The 16823-nt window shown below is 44.7% G+C and overlaps 1 protein-coding gene across 1 annotated transcript in view; it reads left to right on the top strand.

Annotated features, from left to right (window-relative positions):
- Positions 1–16823, top strand: part of LOC110211382 (sodium-dependent lysophosphatidylcholine symporter 1-like) — a 46251-nt gene that overhangs the window by 16239 nt on the left and 13189 nt on the right. Inside the window, exons 4-9 of the mRNA XM_020990632.2 lie at positions 1333–1465; positions 3380–3458; positions 9263–9432; positions 11163–11253; positions 13861–13982; positions 14856–14939. Of these exons, the coding sequence (XP_020846291.1) occupies positions 1333–1465; positions 3380–3458; positions 9263–9432; positions 11163–11253; positions 13861–13982; positions 14856–14939 (679 nt within the window). The remainder of the gene's footprint in view (positions 1–1332; positions 1466–3379; positions 3459–9262; positions 9433–11162; positions 11254–13860; positions 13983–14855; positions 14940–16823) is intronic.

Below are 16823 nucleotides of genomic sequence, written 5' to 3' on the forward strand. Positions count from 1 at the left end.
ATTTCATCCTCTATAAAATGTCATCTCTTCTAGCACTGTAGTACACTCCTCTTACACACAGTAGCTATTTAATTTTGTAGATTTGTTGTTTTCCTTTGATTTAAGTGAAGAAGTTGGATGGTTTCTAAGATACCTCTCACCTCACACATTCTATGATCTGAGGCCCCTTACAGCTCCAACGTTTTATGTACTGAGGTCCCTTCCGGTTCTGACATTCTATGTTTTATGTTTCAAGGTCCCTATTAGCTATGACGTTCTACGTTCTAAGGGCCCTCCTAGTTCTTACACTGTGTTCTGTGATCTGAGCTGGGGAGAAATCTTATGATACAGCTCACTGTCCTCAAGGAGCTTACAGTCTAATGAGAATTTACAAAATGAGTATAATGATGTCTTATCTGCCCCTAAGGCAGGAGGCTGCACCCCATAATCTCTTGAGGCTCCTTCTAGCTTTAAGGGCCATGATCTGAACCACTCAAGTCTTAATGTGCTGGAAATCTTGTTTGGGTGGGGGCGGGAGTGGGGCTTGTACATGGCATTTGGAAGGGCAACTCTTCCTGTTTCGTCCTTGGAAGGTTCTCAGAAATGTCAGATTTACAATTCTAATTGATTCAGGACTGGATGCTAAACTTCCTTGAGTCTTGCTTTGTTTGTTGTGCTTCCTTCAGGGATTCACAAACCAGAGAGGAAGAAATCTCCCAGAACTTTGTCTGTTTTAGTAAATTCCAAACAATGGATCATTTTCTACTGACTTTTTTTTATTCTTAAAGTGAAGAAAATTTCAGTTATTCGAGCTGCCTTAGTTAAATTCTAGTTAACTGAGGTCCCTCTATGCCAGGCTCTGCCCCCCAAACACCCACCCATTCTGAGATGAACAATTCTCAGTCAGCTGTATCATAAGATTTCTCCCCAGCTCAGATCACAGAGCACAGTGTAAGAACCAGGAGGGCCCTTAGAACATAGAACGTCATAGCATAAAACATAGAATGTCAGAACCGGAAGGGACCTCAGTACATAAAATGTTGGAGCTGTAAGGGGCCTCAGATCACAGAATGTGTGAGGTGAGAGGTATCTTAGAAACCATCCAACCTCTTCACTTAAATCTACAAAATTAAATAGCTACTGTGTGTAAGAGGAGTGTACTACAGTGCTAGGAGAGATGACATTTTATAGAGGATGAAATTGAGGCCCAGAGAGGAGAAATTACTTGTCCAAGGTCACACAGCAAGGTATTTTCTATGCCAGGACTAGAACCAAGGTCTCTTGACTTCTAGTCCAGAGTTCTGAACATGACCTCATAGGGTTACCCCCCCCCATTCTTTCTCTGTTTCACAGGGTTTTGGGCTCTACCCCCTTTGGCGTCTTACTGTACTGCCTCCTCTGGTTCACACCCTCTGACACCCTCCCCACCTCCTGGAAGTTCTTCTGGTACCTGACCACCTACTGCTTCTTCCAGACATGTCTGAGTGTAAGGTAGCTCCAAGAGCTCTGGGGGTTGGGCATCACTTGGGAGCCTGTGGATGCCAAATGTAGACTAAAGTATGAACTGGGGCTGGGTTGGAGGGAGGGAGAGGGAGATTCAGAGCTTGGTGTGTGGTCTCGTGCTAAGAGCATGAGAATGGATGCAAGAGTGAGAGTCAGAAGGTCTAGGTTCTAGACCCATCTCTGCCACTTATTTACTATGTGACCTTAAACAAAGGGACCCAGGTCTCCTCATCTGTAATCAATCAATCAAGAGACATTCATTAATCACCTGCATGTGCTAGGTGCTAGGGATTCAAAGGCAAAAATAAAACAATCTCTACCTTCAAGGAATTTACATTCCATCTGGGGAAACAACATGGGCACATACCAAATAAATACAAAAAGTAAAATATAAGGTGATTTTTGAAGGGGGAGTGCTAGCAGCTAGGGGGATCAAGAATGACCTGATGTAAGAGGTGACATGAGAGCTCGACTTTGAAGGAAGCCAGGAATTTTAAGAGGCAGAGGTGAAGACTGCATATTCCAGACATGAGGGGACAGCCTGGGAGAAGACAAGGGCATAGAGATGGAATGTGGTGTGTGAAGGAACAGCAAGATGGCTAGTTTGACTGGACCAAAGAGTACCTGAAGGAGAGCAATTGTAATGAGGTTGGATTGGAGCCAGGTTGTAAAGGGTTTCAAGTGCCAGAGGAATTTGTATTTGATCCTAGAGGATATTGGGAGCCTCTGGAGTTTATTGAGCAGGAAACCGACGTGGTCAGACCTGTGCTTCCAGACTGTCACTTTGGCAGCTCTGTGGAGGGGGGGATTGGAGAGGGAAGGGAGGCAGTAGGGAGGCTAATGAGGAAGCTATTGCAATAGGTGATGAGGGTATGAATTAGGGTGCTGACCGTGTGGCTGGTGAGAAGAGATCAGACATAAGCAATGCTGCAGAGGTAGATTTGAAAAGACTTGGTAACTGATTAGATATGTGGGTCCAAGAGACCCGCAAGGGAGCCTAAGGATGGCTCAGTGGGACTGGAAGGACTGTGGTACCCTTGACAGAAGGCATAAAATTGAGAAGAGAGGTGTGTTTGGGGGAGAAAATAATGTGTTCCATTTAGGACATGTTGGATTTGAGATGTCTATGGGACATTTTAGTTTGAAATGTCCAATAGGTAGTTGGTGGTATAGGACTGGAGCCCCAGAGAAGATCCAGAGCTGGATATGTAGAAGTGAGAGCCATCTATGTAGAGATGATACTTCAGTTATGGTAGAGGAGACCCTCAAGAATGTAGTAAGAAGAGAAAAGCACCCATAACAGAGCTTTGGAGAACACCTATCATTGGATGGATGGATGAATGGATGGATGGATGGATGGATGGATGGATGGATGGATGGATGGATGATCCAGGAATTGAGACTAAGAAGGAGCCTTCAGAGAGGTGGGAGAACCAAGAGAGCAGTGTCACTAAAAAGTCAGAAAGTATCCAGAAGGAAAGAGTCAAATGTTACAGAGAGGTCAAGAAGGACGGAAGATTTTAATTAGATGGTATCTAAGGTTCCTTCCAGCTCCACCATTTTGAGATAAAGGACAGACTTGTACGTGGAGGGAGGCAAAGCGAGGATGGGAAAGTGGAGAGGAAAAGGCTGTTAGGACAGAAAGCAATTAATGGGCAAAATGAGCAAACTATCACCGGATAATGGAGAGTTGCTGTGCTCGTTAACTGTATGTGCACAGGTAGTTTGGGGTCCTCTCCTGGCAGAATATCCCAACAAGAATCAGGATGCATATCTGTTTTGTGTCTGGAAGTGTCTATCACTACCTTTGTGCTATGGGGCCCAGGGTAAGGGGAACAGTGCAAGGGTGTATATGGCAATTAGAGACCTTAGTACCCATGGGACTTTGCTTCTGCAGTGCTACCATGTGCCATATACTTCGATGACCATGTTCCTGGGTGGAAGCCAGAGTGACCGAGACTCTGCCACTGCCTACAGTAAGTGCCAACATTCCCAGAAGTGGATGCAGGGTGGGATGCATTTTGCCAGATCTAGGATGGCTCTGGGCATCCCCCAAACACATGCTGACTAAAAGCCCCAGTATTAACCACAATGCTCCATCTATATTACACCTTCTCCCCCAGTGGCTCCAGAGACCATTGTGGCTGTCTCTTGAATTTACATAGAATTTTACTGCAACGTTTGCTTAAAAAAAATAAACAAGCAGATCCCCATTCTTCATTACTGGAACTGAAATCAGGAGGACTGGATTCAAATCCATGCTGTAATATTCATGGCTACGTGACCTTGAGTAAATAGTCATTCTCCCTCCCAACCTGTTTTCCCATCCATAAAATGGTGATGATGATACTTATACCACCTACCTTCATAGTCTGTTATTCTTGAGCAAATCACTCCATCTTGATAAACCTCTGTTTCCTCATCTGTCAAATGGTGTATAATGGCTATTTGTCCAATCTGCCACCCAGGGTTATAAGGAATAAGCCTTCTGAACCTGAAAATAGTAAGGCATTAACTACACATCAAAGAATGTATCTTTTACCTAGGGAAAGTGAGGCTCCAAAATGTGTCATTCCTTAAATAATGTGTGTGTAGTCAGGCTAGAGACTACTGCCTTGATTCCCATCCCTTTATACCCTACCTCTATTCAGAATCAGCTGAGAGAACTCCCAAAGCCAAGTAAACCTAGGACAGCTGACTACAATTCACTCGATATTTATTAAGCATGTTTGATTTGAGGGCCTGCTACTTGGACCATCATAATAGCGCTTGTTTATATAGCACTTTAACGTTTACAAATGCTACATATATTACCTCACTTAATCTTCACAACCCTTTGACATAGTCACTATTATTATGCCCATTTTACAAATGGAGAAACTGAGGCTCAGAAAGGTTAAGTGTTCTGCCCAGAGTCACAGGTGACATGGTCAGATTTGTGCTTTAGGAAAATCACTTTGTTACCTGAATGAAAGATGGACTGGGGTGGGGAGAAATTTGTGGCAGGTAAACCACCAGCTGGCTATCATAATAGTAGAGGTGTAAGGAGTGAGGGCCTGCTCGAGGGTGATGGAAACATCAGAGGAGATGGGGGACAGAGGCATATACAAGACATGTTACAAAAATAAAATCAATAGGCCTTGACAACAGATTGGAAATGGGGGGGGTGACGGTGAGAGGTAGTGAGAAGTCATGGATGACACCTAGATCATGAGCCTTGGTGATTTGAGAGGTTGGTGGTACCCTCAACAGTAATAGGAAAATTTGGAAAGGGAAAAGGTTTTGGGGGAAGGATAATGAGTTCAGTTTTGGACATGTAGAGTTTAAGATCTATAGAACAGCCAGTTCAAGAATGTTAATAGGAAATTGGAGGTGCAAACAGGACATCAGCAGAGTAATTAGGGCTGGATAAGTAGAGATATCAGCATTAACGATGATAATTGAATCTATGAGGGCTGATGAGATCACCAAGGGAAAAAGCATAGAGGGAGAAGAGAAGTGGGCCCAAGACAAAGTCCTGTGGGACACCCACAGTTAGCAGACATAATCTGGATGAAGATCTGGCAAAAGAGACTGAGAGGACACAATGAACTAGGTAATAGGAAAATCAGAAGAGAGCAGTGTACTGAAAAACTAGAGAGAAGAGAGCATCAAGAAGAAGAGGGTGATCAACAAGGTCAAAGGCTACATGGAGGTCCAGAGGTCCAGATTGAGAAGAGGCCATTGGATTAGGCAATTAAGAGATCATCAGTAACTTGGGAGAGAACAGTTTTGGTTGAAAGATGAGCTCAGAAGCCAGAATGTAGAGAGCTGAAGGGAGAGGAGAGGAAGTGGAGGCACCTACTGCAGATGGTCTTCTAAAGGAGGTTAGCCACAAAAGGCACAAGACACATGGGATGATATTTGGTGGGGATAGAAGGACCAAAGGAGCACGTTTTGAGTATAGGGGAGATAAGGGCATGTTTATGAACAGTAGGGAATTAGTCAGTAGACAGGGAGAAATCAAAGTGAGAGTGGGGATCATAGCAGGAGCAATATGCTAGAGCAGATGGGAATGCCAGTCAATATATATTTATTGGGAACGGGATCACTTGTCCACATGGAGGGATTTGCCTTGACAAGGAAAAGGGTCACCTCTTCAGGTGAGATGGAGGAAATGGTGGCACAGGCATCTGAGTGATTTGTGACAAGGTGGAAAAAAGAGGGAGCTCTCGGTGAATGGCCTCAGTTTTTCAGTAAAATATGAGACAAGGCTCTCAGCTGAGAGTGTGGAGAGGGGAAGCCATGGGAGGTTTATGAAGGAATGAAAAGGTCTATAAGAGCTGCTATGGAGAGGGGGGGCAAGTCAGTTAATCAGGAAGGTGCACAAGGATTGCCTTGCTGCAGTGAGGGTCCAACTGAGGTTATGTAACATAAATTTGTAGTGAACCCAGGCAGCATGTTTTCATAGTTTTCTCCAGCTTTGTTTAGCAGTACATGTGTAGGAATAAAAGCAGCACATGGTGGGAATGATCTAAAGTTCAGAGTTAGCAGGGCACAATTGACAATATGATAAGGAAATGACTAACTAAAAAAAAAGTGTATATTTAAACTGGCTCACCAAGAGTTCAAGATGGGAAAGGCAGGGGAATGAAGCTAGTGCACGGGTGACAGCCTGGGAGAAAACTGAGGAGTCAGGGAATAGACAGCCATAGTATGAATGAAGGATAGGGTTTGGGGTAGTAAGGCAGAGGGAGCGGTGGAATGACACTAGCTTGTGATCAGATGAGAGAATTCCAGAGTTCAGGAACACAGTGAGGGTGCATTTGTGGGCGATCAAAGGTCTGACCGTCTTTGTGTGTGGCTGAGGTGGAGTGGAGGAGGTAGTCATGGGAAATGAGTAACCTGAGGGACTCTAAGGGTAGGGTATTTGAAAAAGTATCGATACGCATGTTGAAGTCCCATGGTATGAGGCCGGGAGTTGGGAGGAGAGAAAGACTGTGAACCAGGCACAGAACTCATTGAGGAAGGAGGGAGAGTGTCCTTTAGTTCTGTAGACAGAATCTGAAGCCAATTTTGAAATCAGATCTTCCTGACTCCAGGCCCAACACTCTTTCCACCTGGCTGCCTAGAATGGGAATATTGGCTTCTTCCCCCCTTGGGGACTACTACAAATAAGAAATGTAGACTCAGAGAACCTTGGGTTTTGTTTTTTTTTTGGCTAGGCAATGGGGTTAAGTGACTTGCCCAGGGTCACACAGCTAGTAAGTGTTATGTGTCTAATGCCTTATTTGAACTCAGGTCCTCCTGAATTCAGGGCCAGTGCTCTATCCACTGTGCCATCTAGCTGCCCCAAACCTTAGCTCTTAAAGAGAGCATAGAGCAATGTCCGAGCTGGAGAACTTTAGAACATGGAATGTCAGAGCTGGAAAGGACCTTAGAACATAGTGGAGTTGAAAGGCACTTTAGAATATAGAACAAACTGTTAGCCACCTCATTTTATAGATAGAGAAATTGAGGCCCAAAGAGGAAAAAGTTAATTGTCCAAGATAACACAGCAAGTAAGTGGCAGAGCTAAAATTAGAACCCAGGTCTCCTGACTTCCAGCTCAGGGCTTTTTACACTAGATGAAGTAAATTCTATGCAGAAATAGAGTTAATGAGCTTGTTCCAAATCTACCATATTTTTTGCAGAGGTGTCTGTAGGTAAAGGGACATATATGTAGCCTGTGATTCTGTGGAGAGAATCAAGTGGGATGAGATAAGATTTTAGGATGACAGCAATGCCCCCATGTCTCCCAGGCCCACTTGTAGCTTAGAGCAAAGAAAACACAAATTCTTTGAGTGGGAGCCTGAGTCACAGTCAGAAGGCTCCCAGAGCACAACAGTGACTCAGAGCTACCTCACCTGAGCCAGGGGCTATGCAGCCCCCATAGAGCTGAGGGTGAGTCATGGAAGCCCACACACTCCACAGAATCCAAGCTGTCTGGTGGCTTGGCAGTGCCATCCCCACATCCCACCTCCAATCCAGAGCCACTAGCCACTCCTCTGAGCCTCATCCCTCACCCACACCACAGCCTGCACTGTATTTACAGAACCACGATGTCAGAGCTGAGAGAGGCCTTAGAACAAAATGTCAGAACTGAAAGAGACCTTAGAATATGAAATTTCAGGGCTGGGAGGGTCCTTCAAACATAGAATTGTCAGAATTGGAAAGATCTTAGAACATAGAATGTCAGAGCTAGGAGGGCCCTTAGAATATAGAATATTGGAACTGGAAGGCTCTTAGAACATAGAATGCCAGAGCTGGAAGGGACCTTAGAACATAGAATGTCAGAACTGGAAGGGACCTTAGAACATAGAATGTCAGAGCTGGAAGGGAACTTAGAATGTAGAATGTCAGAACTGGAAGGGACCTTAGAACATAGAATGTCAGAACTGGAAGGGACCTTAGAACATAGAATGTCGAACTGGGAGGATCAGTACAGTACAGTATCTATAAAATGAAGGTTTGGCCTACATGGTCTCCCTCCAGCTCTGGCATCCTAAGAACATTCCTTCATTGATTTAAAGTCAAGGAGAGTTTCCTAAGCCTCCCTTCATTCTGTGCAGAGGTGGGAGACTATGGGTGTGAATTATAGCATATGCTGCTAGACTCTTTTTCAGTCTTTGTTACAGGGGAGTGGTTCTCTGGGTAGTGAGCAGGAGACGCCTGTTTAGAAAGAGAGGTGATAGAAAACCAAAAGATAACAATGTTTTGTTTTTAAAGAGAGAGGTTGACTAGGAGCACTTAGAAGTCAAATGACCTGCCCAGAGTCATATGGCCAGTCTGTGTCAGAGGTAGGATTTGAACCCACATCTTCCTCCCTCCAAGACAACACTCCATCCATCATGCCTCCATAATCACCATATAATACCTTATCTTACAGTAATAGCACACATTTTTATAGCACTTTGCAATTCACAAAATACTTTGAAATCATATGCCTCATTTAATCCTCAGGATAGCCCTCGAAAAGAGACAAAGCAAGAATTATCATGACAGTTTTACAGATTAAAACAACAACCTGAATCTCTGAGAAAGGAAGTGACTCGCCAAAAGTCACATAACTGATTAAGTGTCAAATCTGGTCCTGGACCCAAGTCCATGTCCATACTGCTGATACTGCATCAGGGGATGGACACCAATCTCATCCTTGCCACTAAATCCCTGTGTGACCTTGGGCCTCCTCTTCCCCATCTGTAAAGTAAGGGTGTCACTAGGTTACTCTTTCTCACCTTCTCTCACTGCTCCTGATTCTCTGGCTTTCTCTCCCTCCTTCCTCCTCTAACACTACCTGTCACAGCTACATTTACACACCCATTTCTTAGCCATCTTCAGATTCTCAGGTGAGTGCCCCTCTGTCCCCATCCCCATGCCAGGCCGGCCAGTCTGAGCTCTAGGTGCTTCTGCCACAGCCTGCTTGTTTCATTCTGGAGAATACGTCTGTTCCTCCCTCCCTCGAGGATGCTCTGAGAGCCTTGGCCCGTAAGGGAACAGGGAGGCAGTTCTTACTTTCCTCTCTCATTTGGAAAGTGGGAGTTAGATGATATAGCAAAAGTCTTTTCCAACTGTAAATCACATGACTTCATAAGACAATCCCTAAGGTCAAGCAGAAGGTTTAGTAAGGATCTAAGGCTGGGGCTCATTCACTTAGAAGGGTGTAGGGGGAGATTTGCTTAAATGGGACTGGGTTGGGATGCTGATAAACCAAGGAAGCTCTCTTTTGGGTCCCATTAACTCTGGTGTATCTCACCCCCAGGGATGGGGATGGAGGTCCTGAGTACCCTCATTGGCACTAGCCTCCAGGGGCTGATTGTGGGCAAATATCATGCCAGCATGACCTTGAGCTGCCAGGGACTCAATGGATCCCTGTCTAATGAGACCATGGGCAACAGCACCTCTCCACTCACCAACACCTTGGAAAACACAGTGAGTACATGTTACCTACCTCCCAACAACGAGATGGACTCAGAGTGCAGAATGAGACATATTCTCAGGCAGAGCCAGTGTGGGAATGTGTTTTGTTTGACTATGCCTTTTTGATATGAGTTTTGTTTTTCTTTCAATGTTTGCATGTTGAGGGAGGGGAGGGGGGTACATGGGGGTAAGCAGTACAGTTGCCAAAATGAAAAAAAAGGAAGAAAAAGTAATTTTTTAAAAGGTCCATTAAAACATATTTTTAAATGCACAGAGAAGAACAGAAGGAAGGTCAGTAGGAAGACCAGGCAGGGTAACTTTGAAAATAACACGTTGAATTTGTTTTATACTTGGAAGCCATCTGTGGTACAGATTCATGACTGCATGTGTAATCCCTCTTTTTCTGTTCTCATTTGTCTTTGGAAATGTTCTTCTTATTTGGTGTTTGTTAAATTCAAAATTTTAAAGAAACATCCAAAACAAAAACCCACAGTGAGTAGTCAGCAAGAGGTGCTGACGAATTCTTGCTTCCCCCATTTTGTGCCCAGCTTTGTACTTCATCATAATATGGGAGACACCAGAGTGGAGTAGACTCAGTCACTGCCCTGGAGAGAGCTTACTTTCTTGCTAGAGAAGTAATATACACACAGGGCTGTGTGACCCGAGGCAAGTCATTTAACCGCTGTTTGCCTCAGTTTCCTCATCTGTAAAATGGGGATAATAATAGCAGCTACTTCCCAAGGTTGTTGAGGAACAAATGAAATAATAATTGTAAAGTCCCTAACAGTGCTTGGCATAAATCTTAGCCATTATCATTCTTATTTTTATTCACTGGGAAAGTAATTAAAGAAGCTGAGTGTGGGTGAAGGGGAAGGTAGAAAGAATATTGAGCCAAGGGTCAGAAGACCTGGATTTGAGTCCATAGGTTACCCCAGCTCCCTGTGTTGGAGAAAATTCCTTACCTATTCTAGACCTAAGTTTCCTCATCTATAAAACAGATCTAGATCTAGATCTACATCTATAAAAGTTTGTGATAGATAGAGATAAGATCCTTTCCAGTTCTGTATTCTTCATTCTCAGAGTCCTTCTGCCTCTGGTGCTCTGTGTTCTAAGAACATGTCCACCTCTCAAGTTCTGTGTTTTGTTTTCCAGTTCTGATTTTCTATGTGCTATGTTCCGAGGCATAATTAATCTATGACAGAGGTTCTGTATTCCAAGAACCCTCATAATTTGAACATTCAATGTGCTGTCATTATTCCAAGATGTTTTCCTATTCTCACTCTTAGTGATTCCTTGATGATATATGGTAGCTGGTGCGTTATAGACTAGTGCAAGTATTCCCATTTTACAGGTAATGAAACCGATGCTCATAGGAGCTGGAGTGACTTTCACCTTGTCACAGGCAGGACTCGGGTCTTTGGACTTCAGGTTCTAGGTACCCTGCCTGTCCTGAGCTTCTCAGAGGTCAGATTGGATCTGTCCATTGAAAGATCAGATAAGATTGGTGGATGGCTGAGAAGGGAGAAATGTTGGGGTTTGGTGGTCAGGGAAGGCTATATTTGAAGCAGTGGCATGTGAAGGGTCTTGAAGGATGGGCAGGTTGTAAAGATGACAATGGAGATGGTGGAAGGCACCCCCGGTGGTGAGTACAGCATGAGTAAAAATGTGAGTTAGGAATAAACCTGGTGCCTGCAAGAGCAGTGAGGGGTACAAACTGACAGATGCCTCTTCCTATTCTGCAGCGAATGGCCTATCTGACAGCAGCCATGGTCATTGGGTCCCTCTACTGCTGCTCCTGTGCAGTCTTTGTCCTTGGAGTGAAGGAGCAGCATGGTGAGAGCACTGGGGACGTCTGGTTAGGGCCAGAGGGAAGGTGTGGGACCCTGATTGTATGACCATGGGCAAGTCATATCCTTTCTTTTCCTCTTTGGCAAAATGGGGAAACTGGATTAGATGACCACTAAGGTCCCTCCTATTTCTGACCTTCTGTGATTCTATGAGAACCTAAGTTTCCTGGATCCCAATCCAAGGTTCTTTCCTCCCACATCTCATTTGCCTGCCTTATGCCACAGGACATGGGCTTTAGAGCACCACAGAACCTCCAGGCCTCATCAGCTGGGCTAACCTGGCCTGATCCCCCAGGCAGAGCCCCAAGTTATGAAACAGACAAGATTTGCCCCTTGCTTCTCGACTTTCCCCACCTAGGCAAATCCCCTTTTCTCTCCAAGCTCCCTCTCCTCCAGGCTCCACAAACCATAGGTTGCCTCTCCTTCCAAAAAGCATGCCCAAGAAAGAATCTTAAATTATTTATAGTGATAGGTAACTAAGAACCCCCTTCCAGGGAAGTCTGCATTTTAATAGGAATCAAAACCTTCAACCAAAGGGGTAGAAATCCCTCCATGAGATGCTCCAATGGACCCTGAAGGCCAAAATGCTCCTTTGAACATAGCTGAACCAGGGGTGCATGAAACCTGCCGGCATTCTGAGCACAGACACATCAGGGAGTCCCAGGTAATTGAAGCCAGAACCAAACAGGTCCATGAGGGTAGAATGTGGGAGGAGTCTGGCCCTGGAACTGAGGCCGGAGCTGTGAATCAACAGAAGACTGGAAACATTCCGAAGAACTATGCAGGGCCAGTGAACAGGGATGTTGAGAGGTAGGAGGAAGTCTTGCCCAGAACCCCCTATCACTATGCCTCTGGGTTCACGGTTTTGTGTGGGGTTTTCCTGTTGAACCCCTAATGCCTCTTGACCATCTGATAAGGTCTTGTGGCAGGAACTGTGTACTTGCGGGAATTCAATGTAATTCAACAAACCTTTATCAAATGGCATTCAGACTGATTGCATGACATGGGAGTTGCTTGCAAAAGGCTGCCCAGCATGGCGTGCCCTCATCAGAGAAGGTGCTGCGCTCTATGAGCAAAGCAAAATTGCAGTAGCTCAGAAGAAATGTGAGATGCATAAATTTAGAGAATCCACCCCAAATGTTCAGATGGACCTGTGACGAGCATTCCAAGCTCTGATCAGCCACAGTCAGACACACCGTACCTTGACTCTAACATAATGATGCCATTTTGGTCCTCTTTGAGAACAAAGGGCAACAACTAACAATCAAATGGTGGGTGCAAGGGGCAGCGATGTGGCACAGTGGGTAGAGCCCCAGCCTTGGAGTCAGGAGGACCTGAGCTCAAATCCAGCCTCAGACACTTGACACTTACTAGCTGTGTGACCCTGGGCAAGTCACTTAACCCCCGACTGCCTAGCCAAAAAAAAAAATAGTAAATGGCAGGTGTGTGTAGGGCCCAGGGCAAGTCACTTAACCCCGATTGCTGCTCAAAAAAAAAAAAATAGCAAATGGCAGGTGTGTGCAGGGTCCTGTGCTTATTGTTAGGGGGAAAAGATAGTAAAGGAACATAGCCCCTGCCATAGGCCTGGAGTTAAATACAGCCATCAACAGATACAGAAATAAGTACGATACCAGGTAGGGGGCAGCGAGGTGGCGCAGTGGATAGAGTACCAGCGTGGAGTCAGGTGGACCTGAGTTCAAATCTAACCTCAGACACTAGCTGTTTGACCCTGGGCAAGTCACTTCACCTTGTGTGCCTCAGTTTCCTCATCTGTAAAACGAGCTGGAAAAGAAAATGGCAAAACCACTCCAGTATCTTTGCCAAGAAAACCCCATATGGGGTCATGAAGAGTTGGCCATGACTGCACAACAACAACAAAATGATACAAGGTCAGATGTAATCAGGCTAAAGAAGAAATGTGGATTCAAAGCTGTAGGAAAGTTGGGGGAAGGTTCTTTAGTTTCCCACTGTAACTCAAGCTGAATGGCTCTCGAGGCCCCTGTCTTCCTGGATTGCCAATCCCTAGGTTCTCACTCTAAAGATTTCTTCCCTTCTCTGTTAAATTCTAGCTTCACCTAATTTCTCACTCACCAGTTCCTGCTCCTTTCCCTCTTGTTTGCTGTTTGCTCCTATCTTCTCCTTCTCCTCTGACCACCCTCCCAGACTTCTGGGTCCCATGCCTCTTAACTGGGTGACTTCTCTTTCTTTCCCCACCTCTGTCACTTTTTAAGAACTTTAGTTGAGAAGTCCTTGGAGACTCTACAATTCAATAAAAAAAAAAACCTAAGTGCCAAACACTGGAGACACAAAAATTAAAAAGGACATAGTCCCTAACTTTAAAGACCCTATAATCTAATGGTGAGTCATGACCCACACATAGACAAAGAAATATGATATAAGACAGAGTGTGATCAAGCAAAGGAGAAGCCCAGAAAAATAGCTTAGGAAAAAAACTGGGGAACAGACTGCTCCCAGGTAAACTCAATCAGAAAGGCTAGCAACCGCCTGGTTACAAGGGGCCAGCCTGTGCTTGTGAGTACAAAGGCCAACCCATAGCAGGGTCAGCCCTCTTACCTGATTCCTTCCATTGCAGGGCCAATCAGCACTTTGGACCAGTCCAGACTCCCATTTGTTTACAGCCTATTCATCGTCATGGGGCATAGGCCCTATACTCTCCTCCTAAGTGGATTCCTCTTTGTCTCCATGGCATTCCAGGTAAAAGGACAGATCTGCTGAGACTGAACAGTGATCTTCCAGGGAGTCTTAGGGATTAGGAAGGGTTGACTCTAACTGAACCAGGAGTGGGGGGAATTTGAAAGATAGCTTGGTATCATGCAATAGCATTGGGTTTGAACTCTGAAGACCTAGGTTCAAATCTCAGCTTTAGCAATTACTACCATTCTGACCTTAGTCAAGTCACTGACATGTCTCTGGGACTCAATTTCCTCATCTTTAAGATGAGGGAGCTGGACTAGATTGTTTTTTGAGTCTAACATCTATAAATCCTATCTTGAATGCAGAGGACTATAACTGAACCCTAGGTCCCAGTTCTGCTTTACTGCCTGCCCCTTCCCACCCTATCCAGGCCACAGCTGGATTTCATCGTATAATGATGGGAAAAGCCCAGAAGATCTGAGTTCTGTGCCTAGCTAAGCCAATAATTCACTTTGTCACTATTGACAAATGACTTCTATAAAATGAGGGACTGGACGAGATGTTGATAAAAACTAATATTTATATAGCAATTTAAGGTTAATGAAGTACTTTCCTTATAACAATCTTACCAGGTAGCATGTTTTCTTTTCTGATTTGTAATTGGGGAAACTGAAGCTCAGAGAGGTGAGGTGATTTGCTGAGGGTTAAGCAGCTATAAATGGCAGAGATGGGCATGGATGCCAAGTCCAAATACTATGCCTTTTTTGCTACATGATATTGCCACCTCAGTTTCTAAGTTCCTCTTCAAAGACTCCAAGGAATCCTTTGAGAAGGAGAGCCAGCCAACTCTGCACACTTAACTTCACCCATCAGCCCCTCTAGCCCTGGAAGCAACTGGATCTGCCTGAAGACAGTCTCCCTTCTCTCCCACAGATGGCCCAGGGGATCTTTGCTTTCTTCTGCACCCATGCTGCTGGTCTCGCTGGGAACTTCCAGTACCTGGTGCTCATCCTACTGGTACAAAGTTTTGTCATTTGGGGGAGAAGCTGGGTGGGCCTAATCCCTCATTGCCTGGATCCCAGCTAGGGATTTCCAGAAGGGTCTGAGCTGAGAAAGAGATTCACATGCTCTCAAAGGACCTACTCTCAGTCGTTCCTGGGAGCTCTCGGGGGTGTAATGACAATTGACATTTATATTTCACTTTAAAGTTGTCAAAGCACTTTTGGTACATTAGAGAAGCAGTGTGGTCTTTGAAAGTGTACTGGACAATTCCAGTTTATATGGCTATGGGAAAGGTCATACAGCATCCTGGCTCTCCTGCATCTCCAGCAAAGGCGTAAAAATAGAACAAGACTGAATAATGATCAAGAAATCCAAAAAGAAACTACAGTAAGTGCCTTCACCCAACCCTGAACTATATAACAAGACAGCCAAAAGCCTTAGCAGCCCTCCACCAGGGAAACCAACCCTAATGAGTAGACAACCTGGAAACTCACAGACACTCTGACCAGAGACATTCCAGAGGCACTGGAATGAACAAGAAAGCATTTATTAAGTGCTTACTGTGTGCAAAGCACAAGGAAGACAAATCTAATAGTAGTAAGACAGCCCTTGTATCTGAAGCCTGCAGCACTCTTTACTCAGGGGGCAAGAAGCCTAGAATGAGTAGATGAAGAAGTCCAAGGTGCCTCTGAATCCTGCATTACTGTACTGTGGATCAGGGACAAATAAGGCAGAACTCAGACCATGATGTGGCAAAAGAGGGGGTGGGTGCAAAAGCCCATAGAAGCTCCCTCTGACTAGATATCCCAGAGAGTCTTGAAGTCTGTAAATCCTCTGTACCAGAGGACAGAAAGCCTGGAATGCTTGAACAGGGAAATGCCAAGGGGGTCAGAAACCCACAGACCTCTGACTGTGACTCCCTGGAAAGCTGGAAGTGTACAGCAATCTGATGATGTTCTAGAGGGTCCTGAAAACCTCTGCATTCTGAACACAGATGATCCCAAGGGGCCTGAAGCTTGCCAGTATTCTGTGCACAGGCATACTGGGAAAAACAGAAGAAGCTAGTGGTAGGAGCCCAGGTAACTGAAGTCAAGATCAAACAGGGCCTCATCATCCCATCTAGGAGTACAGAATGGGGTGGAATCTGACATAAGACTGCATATAATTCTAAAAGTGGAGGGGAAGAGTTTTAATAGAGCAGGAAATTTTCAGGCATTCCTGATGAAAAGACTAGAGCTACGTAGATACTTTGAAATGCAAACACAGGATTCAAGAGAAACCTAGGGAGGTAAATATATGAGTAATTAAAAGGGGGCTAAATGATGATGAAATGCTTACATTCTAATAGGACAGATAGACACAAGTGTTCTTTCAGAACCCCATAGCTTCACTGGGAGTTAAATAAGACAGGTGGCCCAGAAGTGGTTGTGTTCTGTTTTGATGGTCTTAAGAGAGGAGAAAAAAGGGAGGGAAATGGGAATATACTAGGGAAGAAATGAGGAAAAGGGGAATAGAACTTTCTCTTTCTTATAATTAGGATTCTTGAGAAGAATATACAAACGTGGAGGAAGGGGGTGGGGAAAGTGGGCATCACATGACTTTAATGCTCATTTAAGCCAGATAAAGAAGAGCTAAACCAATAGATATAAAGACACACAGAGAGAAATGAACAAAGACAGAGAGATAAGGAAGGGGAGATTGCAACATATGGAAGAGGGTAGAGTCAAAGAAGGAATAGCCACAAGCAAAATAAACTTAAATACTGGTGTTCTGATCATAAAAAGGGGATTAAAAGGCAGGGAAAGAATTAGTTATCAGAGTCTAGGCAAGAGGAAGAAAAGACAGGTGCAAGTAAGGCAGCAGATCTCTTCAATTACAGATCATTAGTGTTGATCATAT

This window comes from Phascolarctos cinereus, unplaced genomic scaffold (genome assembly GCF_003287225.1).
Source record: "Phascolarctos cinereus isolate Bilbo 61053 unplaced genomic scaffold, phaCin_HiC Scaffold_2;HRSCAF=192, whole genome shotgun sequence".
NCBI lineage: Eukaryota > Metazoa > Chordata > Mammalia > Diprotodontia > Phascolarctidae > Phascolarctos > Phascolarctos cinereus.